At 43.8% G+C, this 16039-nt stretch overlaps 1 protein-coding gene across 14 annotated transcripts in view; it reads right to left on the bottom strand.

Moving 5' to 3' along the window:
- The window catches only part of DGKA (diacylglycerol kinase alpha), a 339192-nt gene that overhangs the window by 42760 nt on the left and 280393 nt on the right, over window positions 1-16039 (bottom strand). For all 14 annotated transcript variants that reach the window (XM_073552212.1, XM_073552217.1, XM_073552211.1 and 11 more), the window contains 6 exons: window positions 14677-14726; window positions 13604-13678; window positions 12758-12877; window positions 8810-8927; window positions 7801-7889; window positions 7474-7593 (listed from right to left, as the gene is read on the bottom strand). In XM_073552212.1, the coding sequence (XP_073408313.1) occupies window positions 7474-7593; window positions 7801-7889; window positions 8810-8927; window positions 12758-12877; window positions 13604-13678; window positions 14677-14726 (572 nt within the window). The remainder of the gene's footprint in view (window positions 1-7473; window positions 7594-7800; window positions 7890-8809; window positions 8928-12757; window positions 12878-13603; window positions 13679-14676; window positions 14727-16039) is intronic.

Consider the following 16039-nt stretch of genomic DNA (forward strand, 5'->3'; position numbering starts at 1 on the left):
AGAAAAGAAATAAATAACAAGAACCTACAAGAAACATAGGGTAGTCATAATAAATCAAAGTAAATAAATGCTGTAGTTTAGTAATACAATACAAAAATAATAAAATACTATTCACATAATATAGAAGGAGAAAAGAAAATCCATGTCAGGGTTCTGGGATCACTGTATAGCAGAGTTGTACATCTGAGACACATCTAATTTCATATGTAATACTATTATATGATGAAATACTAATGGCATAATGTCATACACATATATTGTAGCTGGGATAGCATATATCTAAAAAATTGGGAATGAATACCAATTTATGCATGGATAAGCAAAATATTGGACTAAAAGATGTATCAATAAATACACAGCTAGGTAACGTGTTTCCCCAAAATGGCGTATCAGTATTTAGGCAAATATCCCTAATGGAGCAGTAGATGGAGATTAATTACCTTTAGCCATGAAGGCATTAAAAAAACCGTAAGGCTGGAGTCACACATAGCACTTACCAGCGATCCCGACAACGATATCAACGTGTCAGGATCACTGATAAGTCGCTATGTGATCGCTGGTGAGCTGTCAAACAGACAGATTCACCAGCGATTAACACAGCGACGCCGCTCGCGCGGCATCGCTGTGTTCGTTAGTGCTGATGCCATGGATCCATGTAAAAAATAGAATTAAAATAAATAATATTGTTATTCTCACCTTCCGACGTCCCGCGCAGCATTCCCGCCTCTCTCCACGCTCCGGTCCCAGTAATCCTTTGCGAGAATTACCGCGATGACGTCCGTTCTCGCGGGATCGCGAAGTCTCACGGTCATTCTTGCAAAGGCTTACTGGGACCGGAGCGTGGAGAGAGGCGGGAATGCTGCGCGGGACGCCGGAAGGTGAGAATAACAACAATATTTTTTATTTCTTTTATTATTTTACACCTGATCGCTGGTCTCCCGCCTGTCACACGCAGCGATGCGTGCTGGCCAGCGGGAGATCAGCGACGAAAGAAATGTCCAGAGGTTTCTTGCAGCGATCCCGGCAGGGGGGCCGGTCGCTGATCGCTGTCACACACAGCGATCTCGCTGGTGAGATCGCTGCTGTGTCACGAAACTTGTGACTCAGCAGCGATCTCGCTAGAGAGATCGCTATGGCTATGTGTGACTGGGCCTTAACTTCAGAGCCCCGTCTCAACAAGCGTTTCATCACCACCTCCTGACAAAACTGCGGGGTATTGAGATTACGGTCTCTTTTATGTTATCGTGGCTAAAGGTGGACATGGTAGTGGACAATTTACAGCTCTGGCAAAAATTAAGAGACCACTGCAAAATTTTCAGTTTGTCTGATTTTTCTCTTTATAGGTATATTTTTGAGTAAAATGTAAATTGCTCTTTTATTCTATAAACCTATAAACTGACAACATGTCTTTGAATTTCTTTTTTAAACCAGTTATTTTTATTTAGGTTTCAAAAGATTTTAAACAATAAACAGCGGATATCAATATACATGTAACAATTCACATATCTTGTAGTAATACAATCAAAGCCATCCCCCCCCTCCCTCCCCCAATACTCCTTATGCCGGGTATACTTGAGAGTCTTAGCAATCATATCACCGCCATCCAGGCGGACAATATTTTTTCGAAAGTGCTTTCACCATGCCTTCGCCTGTAAATGCTTTCCTCTAAATGCATTACCGTACGTGTCTGAGCAATAAATTCCCTCCTAATGGGGGGTTCCGAATCCTTCCATTTTCGTGCTATTAGTTTGCGTGCCACATACAGCAACCTCGCTATTGCCACTTTGTAATGTTCTGAGACAGGTATCCCATCCACCTCCCCCAAAACACACAGCACTGGATTCCTGTCGAGCGTACATGCATAAGCTCTCTCAATTTTGTTGAGCCAGTATGCCACCAGCCGCGGACACGACCATAACATATGTAACAGTCCGGCCTGGTCTCTAGCAGAGGAACCAAATTCAGACCCGTGAATCGGGACAGTGGAAGAGCTACCCATATCCCTAGGTATTTAAACTGTGAAACTAGCTGGAGTTGTTTCCCCCTCTCATCTATCTCCTCCTCTTCTATTGCTCTATCCACAGCCATGACATAAGACTTGTGCCAATTTATCTCCAGTCCCGAAATGCTCCCAAATTGTTTAATTACATCCATCGCGCACCCCAGTGTCTCTCCTGCACTTTCCAAAAACAACAGGATGTCGTCGGCATACAATGATATTTTTTCTTCCAGCTTCCCAAATTTAAATCCGACCACTCCCCTCTCAGCTCTGATCTTGGCCGCCAGGGGCTCCACTGCCACCGCGAACAATAGCGGGGACAGAAGACACCCCTGCCTTGTGCCCGTATGCAAGTCAAACATCCCGGACTGTTCTCCATTCACCTTAACTACCGCCTTTGGGGATGAGTACAATAACTTCACCCAGGCCATGAACGCGGGGCCGAATCCCATCAGTTCCATGATTTTCCATAAGTATCGCCATTCCACGCTATCAAATGCTTTCCTAGCGTCCAATGACATCACTATTCTCCTGCCACCATTATCAGCAGGCAGTTGCATATTAAGAAATAATCTTCTTAAGTTAACAGCCGTGGAGCGGTTAGGCATAAAGCCCGACTGGTCCTCGTGTATAATGGTATGCGCAACCCCGGTGAGCCGGGTGGCCAGGATCTTAGCGAGTATTTTGACATCCGTTGTCAACAACGAAATGGGCCTGTACGACTCCGCATCCATGGGATCTTTTCCCTCCTTCGGCAGAACTACTATCACCGCTTCCTCCATTGATCTCGGCAGTGCCCCCGTCACTAAAGCCTCATCAAGCACAGATTTCAATTTCGGAGCCAGCAGTTCCACTAACTCCCTGTACACCTCCCCAGGTAGACCATCAGCTCCCCGTGATTTGTTATTGGGCATAGACAGTATTGCACATTCCACCTCCTCCACACTCACAGGTTCTTCCAACCTCAACCTATCTTCCTCAGACAATTTAGGTAGTGAAATGCCTTCCAAAAATTTCTCCACATCCCCCTCTGTGTCCCATGCTCTCGAAGTGTACAGTGCCATGTAATATGCCTTGAAGACCTCCAGTATGTCCTTTGTGTCTGTCAGAGTCGCCCCTGTTTGATCTCTCAGTTTATACACCCTGGAAGACTCCCTTTGTGCCGCAGATATCACCGCCAACAAGTGACCTACTCTCTCTCCTTCTTCAAAGAATTAAGCTTGCTGAAATGCCCTTTTCCTCTCCGCTTGCATCATGTGCAGTTTATCAACTGGCTCCTGAGCCAATTTTAGTCTATTGTGAGCTTCACTCGTTGCCGCCAAAATCATGTCTGCCTCCGCTCTTGTCAGGTCATCCTTTATTTGTTGATCTGCCAATTTAGTTTTGGTCTTACACCTCACAATCTCACTTATAAAAAGTCCCCTCGTAAACGCCTTCATGGCATCCCATACCGTTGTGGCCTCAGTACTCCCTTCGTTCATTTGGAAGAAGTGCTCTAGCTCTTTGGTTATGCCACCCATGTCCACCACTTTAAGCCACGTTGGGTGAAGACGCCAACCTCCCCTCTGACCCTGACCAGATCTCACCAGAAGCGTGACCACCATAGGACCATGATCCGAGAGAGTCCTCTGTAGGTATTCCACCTCCCCCACCATCCCGTCCATAGCGGTATCCCCCAAAGCCAGGTCTATCCTCGACAGTGTTCCATGTGTTGCCGAATGACATGAAAAAGTCCTCTTACCCTCATTTCGTACTCTCCACAGATCTACCAGCCCAAGTTCCCCTACATACTTGCCAAAGGCAGTCATCCTGTCCTGTCCAGCTTCCGTACTTGCCGGTCGTACTTTATCCCAATAATCATTCATAGTGTTGTTAACATCTCCCATAATCAACAATGGAGTCTCCCCCCATCTGCCTGTCAGTTCCAGTACTGCTTGTAGTTTCTTTTTAGAGTAAGGTGGAGGGATATATAAAGCCACTAAAATCATTTTGTGTCCGAACAATCTGCAAGCAATCCATACATACTGCCCTTCACTGTCTACATGCACTTCCAGCTCTTCATAATGTGTGTTTTTGTGTATTAGGACTGACACCCCCCTGGAGTACGAGGAATAAGTAGAATGATATGTCTTTAGCATCCAGGCTCTTGACAACCAGTGCATAGTGTCTCTAGTGAGATGTGTCTCCTGCAAGCACGCGATCATAGGTTCACAGGATTTGATATGATTCAGAACAGCCGCCCTCTTAACCTTATCAGATATACCACGTACATTCCAACTTAACATCCGAACAGTACGGTTACTCATTGTTCATTAGAAAGAACAATCCATCATCATCAAGTAACATCATTACATTGTGGTCCCAATCATACCCGGTCAAACAGCATGAAAACCCCCATCTCCCTACAAATCCGCCCCACCCACCTCCCCCCATCCCTCTCCGCTTCCCCTCCCCCCACCCTTCCCCTTTTGCAGTTATCACTATCTCCCCAACGTGAGAGTGGGAGTTCAAAGAACCTGAGCAACTTCTCAGTATTCCGCACTTCAACATGCGTCGTGTCCTCCTCCATCATTGGCAGCCTCTCCGCCATATTCTCAACAGTATGCATAGTCCCGAACCATTAGTCAAACAATTAACCATAATACGTAGATCCCAGTGGGGAGTTCTCCCCCCCCCTCTGCGCTCCTATTTCGCAGAGTAAAGCAGCGCCACAACCCTGTCCAGTGATCAGTCTAGCAGGGTCATGTGGTCATATTGCCATTATCTTCTCTCAATTTGCTCCGGTTGCGCTCCAACCACGAAGCAGCCTCAACCGGTGACGGGAAAAAAATGACCTTTCCAAAAGCTTCCACTCTTAATTTAGCAGGATAAATTGTAGAGTATTTCAAATGCAAAGAGAGGAGCGGTTTCTTCACTTCGCCATACCGCAGTCGCAACTTTTGCACCTCGGCTGAGTAATCCGGGTATATTTCGATTCGTTTGCCCTCCAGGTTAAGATCTGTCAACTTTGCAGCCTTTCGTAAGATAGTGTCCCTGTCTCTGCAATTCAGGATTCTGGCTAGCATCGTGCGAGGTCCATCTCCCGGCACTGGGGGTCTCATGGGTACGCGATGGGCACGCTCCACCGCAAACACTCTCGACAAGTTATCAGCACCAAACTTGTCCAGCAGCCAGGTTTCAATAAAGGCTGTGGGGTCAGCACCCTCAGCTCTCTCAGGGATGCCCATAATGCGCAAATTGTTCCTACGTGACCGGTTTTCCAGGTCATCATTTTTATTGGCTACTACCGTGATCCTCTGAGTGTGCTGTTGTTGTGTCTTTTGCACTGAGGTTAAGTGATCTTCTGTTACACCAACTCTGTCCTCCACCTCAGTTAATCTGGCTGTAACTTTCTGCATAGATGTTTTTATGCCTCCCATTTCTTCTTTCAAGCAATTCACTTGCTTTGTTAGAGCAGTTAAGGCAGTCTTGCAGTATAAGACAGCTTGGAATACATCCCGCAGGGTGGGCTCTGCTACATCTGCACTTTCAGCTAACTGCACAGTGTCACCATCCCCCTCTTCCTCCTGCTCCAGCTCTGCATTCAGCACAGACATCTCCTCATCGTCTTCCTCCTCATCTCTGTGCTTCTCACTCCCTCCATTTCCTTCTTCATCTGTCTCTATGCCCCTCACATACCTGTTCAGCCGGGCTGAGACTTCCAGCCTCTGTGCAAAGGCTGTGTTTCTTCTTCCCGCCTCCTCCTCTCTCTCAGCACCATCTTGGACTGAGGTACTGCTGCAGGCTCCGACATCTTTCTGCCTCTTGCGGCCCATGTCTGTCTCTCTGAGTCTGGCAGAAGCTCACCCCTGACTCCTGGGACCCTCATACATCTGATCCTGGTAAAGGAATTAGCTGGTTCGGGCTCTGTGCAGGATAATTGAGGCTAATGGTGGCAGAGAAGCACAGCCACCCGACTTCTCACATGAAGAGCTGTCTTTGAATTTCTAAGCACTACATTTTGTATAGAAATGGTCAAAATAACAAAAAAATGCAGTGTTTGCAGACCTCAATTAATGCAAAGAAAACAAGTTCATAATCATTTATAAACAGCAATGCTAATATTTTAACTCAGGAAGAGTTCAGAAATCAATATTTTGTGGAATAACCATGATTTGTAATCACAGCTTTCAAGTGTCTTGGCATGCTTTCCACCAGTCTTTCACACTGCTTTTGGGTGACTTTATGCCACTCCTGGTACAAACATATAAGCAATTCTTTTTTGTTTGACGGCTTGTGACTATCCATCTTCCTCTTGATTATATTCCAGAGGTTTTCAATGGGGTTCAGGTCTGGAGATTGGGCTGGCCATTACAGGGATTTGATGTGGTGGTCCTTCATCCACACATTGATTGACCTAGCTGTGTGGCATGGCGCATTGTCCTGCTGGAAAAAAACAGTCCTCAGAGTTGGGGAATATTGCCTGAGCAGAAGGAATCAACTGTTTTTCCAGGATAACCTTGTATGTGGCTTGATACATACGCCCTTTGCAAAGATTAACCTGCACAATTCCAGCCTTTCTGAAGCATCCTCAGATCATCACCGTGGGTGCAAGACACTGGGCCTTGTACGCCTCTACAGGTCTATCAAACCACTAGATGACCAGGTGTTGGGCAAAGCTGAAAATTAGACTCATCAGAGAAGATTACCTTACTCCAGTCCTCTATGGTCCAATCCTTATGGTTTTTGGCAAACTTCAGCCTGGCTCTCTTTGCTTCTCATTGATGAAAGGCTTCTTTCTAGCTTTAAATGACTTGAGCCCTGCCTCTAGGAGCCTGTTATGAACTGTTCTTGCCGTGCACTTCACCTCAGCTGCCATTTCTTTTGTAGGACACTGATGTCATCCTGCGGTTGTTGAGTGACATTCGAATAAGAGGACGGTCATCCCGGTCAGTGGAGAGTAGTTTTCGTCCTCTGCCGGTCTGTAACTTTGTTGTCCCTAATGTCTGCTGCTTGACCTTGTTGTGATGGACTGCTATCTTAGAAATTTTAAGGATGGAGGCAACATGATGCTCACTGTATGCCTTTCCTAGTAAAGCCAGAATTGAGCCCTTCTTTTCCTCACTCAAGACTTTTCTTTTCAACTCCTTTGGCATGGTTAAAAGTTATTTTTTCATTCCTGTTACTTTTGGGATATTACTAGCAGTTGTTTTGCCATGCAGCTTGTCGTATTGCAAGAGGGTTGTGAACACCAATGCAGGGTTTTTTATACTTTCCTTCGTTAAATAAGATTTGGTTCAGGTGATCACCTAATCAGAAACACATTAAGTAGAATGAGGTGTACGCTGGTTGGAATTCAACTGACACTGGAATGGAATGGCTGTCAGACATGCAGAGAAGCTTATTTTGATAAAATAAATGGTCTCTTAATTTTTGCCAGAGCTGTATTTAATATACTCAATACTTGTAAACTATTGAAACACCAAGATTGTTACCTTCGTATGGCACCAGACACAGCGCTGACCGGTTAGACTCTGAAAACTTTTTATCTTTTTCTGGCATTTGTCACACTTGTTGGCTTCACAGCCCCCTCTCACCCATACGTGAGTCTGTCCCTGTGGCGGTAGAAGCAGAAATGATGTACATTACCCACGTGAACATCAAGAGTAAAATTTAGAGCTCTATGTGACTATACAAAACACAGTGATGAGAGAAATGAAAGCTGATGCCAACAGATGAGACAAAGACACCACAACTGAGCCAGAAAGATACAAGCAATGGCAGCACACTGAGTGACACTGGGCTACAGTCATGAAACTTACACTGGCATCTTTGCGGGACTTGGCATAAGTGCTGATGCAGCTATTCGGTGCTTTACGAGCACAGCGTTCATGAACAGTAAACTTACAAACTGCAGAGAAAAATGTAGATTTTACACATACGTGTGCTCCTATACTACTTAATGTACAGCAGCCTAGGATACTCATTTACACAATCAACCTTTGCTCTCGTATGTTTGGGTTTCATTTATTTATATAAGGTCCTCCACTACTATAGATTGATAACCTGTCCTTAGAAGCTAATCTGCAGTGGCCACTAAACAGAGCTTTGGTGTTCTGCCACTGCTGGAGCCGGTAGCAGCTAACTGGCGATGGGGCTCGGATGTTTCAACCCCCACAATATCATATTGATATATCCTAAGGACAAGCTATCAATATGATATTAATGGAAAAACTCTATAAAAATGTTTAAACATAGGAGACACACAAAAAATTAAAACAATTTCCCAGGTTTTCCGTCTTTAGCGTTCTAATTTTATTTTATCCTGTTCTATTTAATATTGAAATTACATCTGAGGAATGTATAAAGCTTTAAATCTTCTATGCGAGTTCCAGGAAATCAACCATGTTCCCCTACAGTCTCACCCATCTGCAGTCAGTCACAAAGATTAAGATCTGTGCCCTGGATACACCATATTTCCTCCACCAGTCACCAACCTCATTAAATTGCTAACAATACGAATAGGATAAACAGCAAACAGAATATTAGAAACGTGAGATGTGTAGATACTTAGGAAGAGTCCTGGATGAAGATACAGCTAAGAGTTCTTGTACCTGCCTGACAAGACGGACACAACAGGAAAAATGGCCCCGTCCTAGAGACCACCAGAATACCGTTTTTCAGGGATTCAAACGGAATATTGGATTTTAAGAGGCAAAATGATGTGTGACTGGCCTGTTACTTCTATGACCTTGTAACTACTTCTGGTGTTTGCAGTCATAAAAATACTGCACCCAATGCATGGTTACCATAGGAAATGCTCATACTTACAAGTGCAGCACAGGCCTTGCTTCCTGACCCCAAAGAGAAGTGCTTCACATACATTGCAGTACACCGGTCGGTTAAAATGCTTCAGACGCCATAAATGCTGCCCATCATCCTTGATATTCTGTGCATAATGATAAGTGAAATACAAAAGAACTGTGTGAAATAAAAAAAGACTGTAACCTAAGAAGACCAAAGCCTCAATCATTTTAAGAATGTTCTCTTAGTATTTTCACATTGTACTAGGAAACCACTAGTACGCCTGTATATGCAATGTAAAAGGATCAAACTTATTGTATATGGATTTAAAAGCTGATTTTAAAGTTAAGAGACTTTTTCTATAATTTGCTTTTCCCCCAGGGATGTGGAATCTGTAAGGCTATGTGCACACGTGTGGAATTCCGGAGTCCATTCTGCGGGAAATATGCAAGAAATCCGCATTTTAAATACCCGCGTATTTCCCGTGGAAAAACTAGCGATTTGCAAGCGTAATTAGCTTGCAGAATGCTAGCGTTTTCCAAGCGATCTGTAGCATCGGTTGGAAAACTGATTGACACGTTGGTCACACTTGTCAAACATAGTGTTTCACTATTGTGACCAACTTTTTACTATTGAGACTGCCTATGCAGCATCAATAGTAAAAAGATATATTGTTAAAAATAATAAGAAAAGTAAAAAATCGTGTTTTTCTCACCTTCCGGCGAACCATGCAGCGTTCCCGATCATCGCGATGCTCCCCGCAACTCCCGTTCCCAGTGATGCCTTGGGACAATGACCTTTGATGACGTTGCGATCTCCCGAGACTGCGACATCATCGCATCACTGGGACCGGAAGATGCTGGGAGCATCGCTGAGGCCTGGTGAGGCTGCGCGGGACGCCGTAAGGTGAGAATAACATGATTTTTTATTTTAATTCTTTTTTTTTAACAGGGATATGGTACCCAGAGCCTGGAGGAGAATCTCCTCTCCTCAAGGCCCTGGGTACCATCTGCAAATGTTCCCCTTACAAAGTAAGCGGAACAATGCATTCCTATGTGGGCGGATTTTCCCACGATTCCGCACAAACAATGAACATGCTGCATATTTTTTCGTAATGCAATTCTGCTGTGGAAAAATACTCAGCATTAGCACAGCGTGTGTGGAATGCCATAGGATTGCATGGGATGCTTTTTGTTGCGTTTTCGCGGCAAAATCGCGCATTTAAAAATGCCGCAAAAAAAAGCTACGTGTGAACTCAGACAAGACAAAACAATGACTCAGACTGACTCCTCAATTTCCCTGACTTCAGACTCGAATTCCAACTCTGACTCTACAGCCCTGCCTCACTACTGAGCATGTACATAAAGTGCAGTACAGATTCATCTCATCTATGACCCCACAGCACTGGTCACTACTGAGCATGTACATAAAGTGCAGCACAGATTCATCTCATCAACGACTCCACAGCCCTGGTCACTACTGAGCATGTACATAAAGTGCAGCACAGATTCATCTCAACTAAAAGCTGAGATCCTTAGATCAGGAACAAAACAGACATTTACAGGACATTTCAGAACTTTCCTAAAATTATTCTGAAAAAAATTACATCCTGCACTGTTCTACTGTACCCAATTTATTATATGTAGCACATGCACAGGGAACTGTCAGAGCATCTACCGGCATGCTGGAGCTTACAGACTCTAAGAAGAGTTTTGCAGTGGCTGTTAAACAGGGACCTACAGACACTAATCGTTTTTCTCCTGAGTGGCAGAAGACTACAACTCCCAGGGATCCTTGTTCCAGTGAGACGATAGAAGAAGGGAGGAGGAGGGACTTGGGGGAGGACGCTGAGGAAAAAGTGAAAGTAAAGAGAGAGAGGAGAGAAAACGTGACTGCTGCTGCTGGTTATGAGAAACAGAGCGGTGTGGATCTTGATTCCCCTAAGTTGCAGAGTGTGGGGGACCCCGGAGAGAGCAAAGATCCAGAGAGTCCTGCCGGCACTCCCATCGGATAAAGGTCTAAATCCTGCAGCCCTCAGCTGGAGTCTATAGAATCCTCCGATTGTTGGAGACACAGTGAATGTTCTGCTGAGACTTGTGATTCTATCAGCGCGACTTACAGTGAGTACACTGCAACCGAGACTATTGACAGCAACATTCATTTAAGTGCACCTACGTTTTCTACTTTGCGCGCCAACCTTCCTTTGCGCACCAACATCCGCGGCAACTGGGCCCCAACGGTCAGACTGAGTAAATGCAAAAGAGGGGGAATTGGCCACGTTATATTTGCAGGGTTGGGGTTTAATTAGTCTGTGATGGGTATATGACTTTTATAGAGCACAGTTAATCGCATTGTATGTTTAGTCCTGTAAATCCATTCTAATTCTGCTTCATAGCAATAAATCTGTTAAACTGTTTTACTCCTGCTTCCTGAGTGTGTACCAAGCTGTGGCAGGGGTTTCCCGAATCAGCCCCTGGTAGAAGATAACTGTCCATCTGCAACCCAGAGACAGAACTCCAATCAAGATTCGGGTGGAGGCACTGCGTACAGAAGAGGTGAGACCCCCCCATAACAACCAGGGTACAGTGGTAGCCATAAAGGGGTGTTACATATATATTTTAGTTGTTGCAGTCTGTCCTTTTATACTGACTCCACCAAAATGGACACCGACTCCAAAGCCCTGTTTTCCCTGCAATATCTGATCTTTTGGGTCCCCAACATTCGGAACCCTCCTGCTCAAACAGTGGGTCCTAGTTCCCCTATTCCTCCTTATCACATGACAATAGTGAGAAAGCGTTTGAAATATGCTGATGTCGGACATGTGCCCTGCTACTGCACTCAATGTCTATGGGGCTGATGCAAACATCAGAGAGCTGTGCATGGCTGTTTCTATCAGTCCCATAGACTTTGAGATACAGCATCACCATGCTTTACTTACAGTCATTTCATTTAAGCTTATTTGTACTATTGTCATACAGTGAGAAGGAATGGGGGACTTACAGGGGTATAGCTCTAAGATCCTATCCCAATATAATAATAATAATACATTTTATTTCTATAGCGCCGACATATTCCGCACCACTTTACATTTCAGAGGGGACATGTACAGACAATAGACATTACAGCATAACAATAATCACACAGATCATAACAGATACCAAGAGGAATGAGGGCCCTGCTCGCAAGCTTACACTCTATAAGGAAAAAGGGGAGACACGAAAAGTGGGTGGTAACAATTGCCCTGATTGTTTGGACCAACCATAATGTTAAGTGTGTAACAGTACAGACACAGAGGGCTAATGGATGCATAAAGCATGTGGGAAAATGATGCAGGGAACCTGGTTTTGGTAAAACTTTTGACTGTGCCACACAGGTATTTATTAGCTTAATGTGTTGAGGCAGTAGGCCAGTCTGAATAAATGCATTTTCAGGGCACGCTTAAAATTGTGGGGATTGGGGACTAAAAATATTGACCTGGGAAGTGCATTCCAAAGAATTGGCACAGCACGTGTAAAGTCTTGGAGATGGGAGTGGGAGGTTCTGATTATTGAGGATGCTAACCTCAGGTCATCAATATGAGGTAGGTGTAATAATAATATTAGCAAATACCTTCAATTAGAAATCTAGTATAGTTCTTCCGATTCGCTATGTCACTTTCCCCATGTGCAGGGCATTGCAGTAGATTAGATATCCATGGTTACAGCCCTTAACAACTAAATAACTAATTAGCTATCACACTACATGAGTGATTATAACCATGGATACACAAGCTACTGCAATATCTGCATATGGGATAAGCGACATAGAGAATTAGAGGAACTATACTACATTTCTAATTGGAGATAATTGATAATATTATAATTACACCTACTACATATTGGAATAGGATGTTGAAGATGGGAATACCAATTTAAAACCAACTTGTTGTTCACGGAATTGTATATAGTTCATAAAGTCAGAAACCCCAAAACTCACAGCTTCCATTCCTAGCAGCACCAATAAAGGCACTGTGGTGAGTCCTCCTTTCAGCCATTCCTCATAGGAAACTGTCCCATTACCATCATAGTCTACTTGTCTCATCATCTCTTCCAGCATCTGCAAAGAGGAAATAGAGAAGTCCCTGTCAAAGCCGCCATAATTCTTTATACGATTTTACTTGATCATAAATCAATATTCACAGGATGGCCAACAGAAATAATCTAGAATCCAAGTGGCGTCATCAATGAAAATACAACTGTCTGATGACAAGGAGCATGATGAATATTTGGTACCTGCTTAATTACTTTACTTGGTGCTTTTGGAAAAATAGATGTGGAGTCCTAAGGCTAAATACCTGGACCTTGATGTGTATGGTGTACGTAGCTAACAAAGCAGCCACCCTAACTGGAATAGGGCAAATGGAAACTCTGCACTGTTAGTGAAGCAGGACACACAGATGTTATAAGAGCTCATGGGCACATCCATACTAAAGTCAATAAAATATAAAAGACAATCTTATATAAATGAAGATGAAAAGACATTAAAAGCGGCACTCTGAGCACCAGTTTTCATATATTGCCTGGGAATCTGGAAGGCAGGAAGAGATGACGTTTCATTCTTTGGCTGCCTGACTGCTAACGTCTGTGATTGGCTGCAGTGGTCAGGGACCTAAGTATGGCGCATCATCTCCTCCGTTCCTGGCAAAGATTATCAGAACGTCCTGTGCAGAAGCTACGGTGGTTACAGCCATGAGGCCTACCTTTTTCTTTTATTTAATCACATGCCCTGCCTTTTAAACCTTTTAGGGAAATCGGCCAATGTCACAATGTCCAAAAAACTTACTGGTTTGAGTTCAGTGATATCCCAGTCCAAGTACTCAGCAACCCTCATCATCTGCGTTATAATCCGGTCCACTTCCTATCATAAATATGGAAAGCGATGAATAATTTGTCAAAGAAAATTATATTTATACTCAGAAAAGTAATGGACACTTAGAAAGGTAAAAAAAACAACAACATTTCACCATGTTTTACATATTAAAGAGAACTTTTATCAGCAAGATTTTGTAATGGAAAGTAAAACCATGACTGTTATGATGCTGTGATTCTGATTAAATTCTTTGGTGAAGAGATCCGCTTTGTACTTTAATCACCACTTGAAGTTTTCTGCTAATTAGGTTTCGGTGCACAGGGGCCGGACGATTGTACACGGGGTCTTCTCCTGCCTCTCTGTGATTCTCAGGCCCCTCCATCTGTCTCCGGTTTGTGAACGACGGGTCACTACTGAAATTTCACACAGAGGAGACAGATAATTCTCAGACCAGGGGCAGATGGATGGGTCGGTGAATCACAGATAGATAGAAGAAGACCCTGTGTAGAGTCCGGCCCCTGTACACCGAAATCTCTTTAAAGTTTATTCCTACAGTTTCATTACTATAGTATCAATAATAAATAACCCCTGAATGTTCAAAACATAACATTTTATATCGTTTATACCGAAATGTCCCAAAATGTCATCTCATTGCTCAATTTTCATCGGGTCTGAGCATACTGAGAGCACCCTGCTCATGTGCCGCTCACATGGGTGAATTGATCATTACAAGAAATAGCTTTGCCTCAGCTGAGAGGTAACGGGGCAGCACCTCTGTGCAGGAAAAAAATGCTGTTCCCAGCGCTGCGGCTCTTTCATTTCCTAAATTAGTGGGGATCCTTCCACTTGTTCCCACCTGATCAGATTCTAGCCATATACCACCATCATTGGTGCTTGAAAACCCCCTTAATCATAAGAGATTGCAACTAGCCTTTGAAATGAGCCATCTATTGGAATGTATTGTGCTTTGTACTAGCTAACTTCAATAATGGCAACTGTTGTGTTGCGAATGAGGCAAATATAAAGGGTGACACTTTGACACTCACAGAGCTATCCAGAAGTCCGTTGCTGTCTTTATCATACAATTTAAAGGTGACTGTGAAAATAAAAAGAACCATCGTTATCCCAAGACAGTACTTGTAACAAATACAAAAAACATATACTGACTGCAAAATCCCTAACATCGTGTTCACATCACAATTCTTTTGGTTAAAATATATTCCCCATGTGGCCTCAAAATCATAGAAGACTATTCCAAGGCAAACTGCAGTACTGCCCTGTTACAGGAAGATGGCGATGTCCTGCCTCGTGTCCTCGCTGCTGCAGAGAGAAGGTCACAGCTGCTTCTTTAGCCACTACTCAGATTACAGATTTACCTATTCCTTATTCCACTGACAGCATCACAAGTAAATATCCATGAGATAGCATCGATTAATGTCTCTATGGTATCAAGGTTATTGATTGTAATATTTACTGTGAAGTTCTACAAGATCAGATCCATATTGTTATTAGAAAATGCATTCCTGCTACAATAAGTGCTAAAATGTATGTCGACGTCACTATAGAATATATTGTACATGTCATTCTCAATCACGACTTCAATGTCGCTTTTGAGTATGTGATATTACCCTGGCTGAGTGTCCTCGTCAACCTGTGCATTGCAGGATTTGTTGGTGATCTTAAAAGATAACTATAAGGCTGTGTGCACACGCTGCGGGTTTTGGCCGCTGCGGACCCGCAACAGTTTTTGCTGCGTTGTACAGTAGCATGATTCCCTATGGGAATCAAAAACCGCAGTGCAGATGGTGCGGAATTTTCCGCGCGGATTATCTGCGGTTTTCAATCCGCAGAAAGAATTGACATGTCAATTCTTTCTGCGGATTCTGCTGCGATTTGCCATCTCCTCCATTGAGGAGATGAAAAACCGCAGGGCAAAACCGCAGAGCAATCCGCAGGTAAAACCGCAGGTATTTTGACCTGTGGTTTCACCTGCGGATTTTACAAAATCCGCGCGGATGAATCCGCACCTAATCCGCAGCGTGTGCACACAGCCTTAGTGATGAGCGAGTATACTCGTTGCTCGGGTGTCCTCCGAGTATTTTGGCGTGCTCGGAGATTTAGTTTGTGTCACCGCAGCTGCATGATTTGCGGCTGCTAGACAGCCTGAATATATGTAAGAATCCCCTAACAAACAGGCATTCCTCATATGTATTCAGGCTGTCTAGCAGCCGCAAATCATGCAGCTGCGGTGACACAAACTAAATCTCCGAGCACATCCAAATAAGAGGAGGACACCCGAGCATGCTCGGAAAAACCCGAGCAATGAGTATACTCACTCATTACTAATAACTACAGTATATATATATATTTTTTCATCTGGCGTCATCTTCTCAGTGCTACTAATTAATA

This window comes from Dendrobates tinctorius, unplaced genomic scaffold (assembly GCF_039654945.1).
Source record: "Dendrobates tinctorius isolate UK_male_01 unplaced genomic scaffold, ASM3965494v1 ptg000187l, whole genome shotgun sequence".
NCBI lineage: Eukaryota > Metazoa > Chordata > Amphibia > Anura > Dendrobatidae > Dendrobates > Dendrobates tinctorius.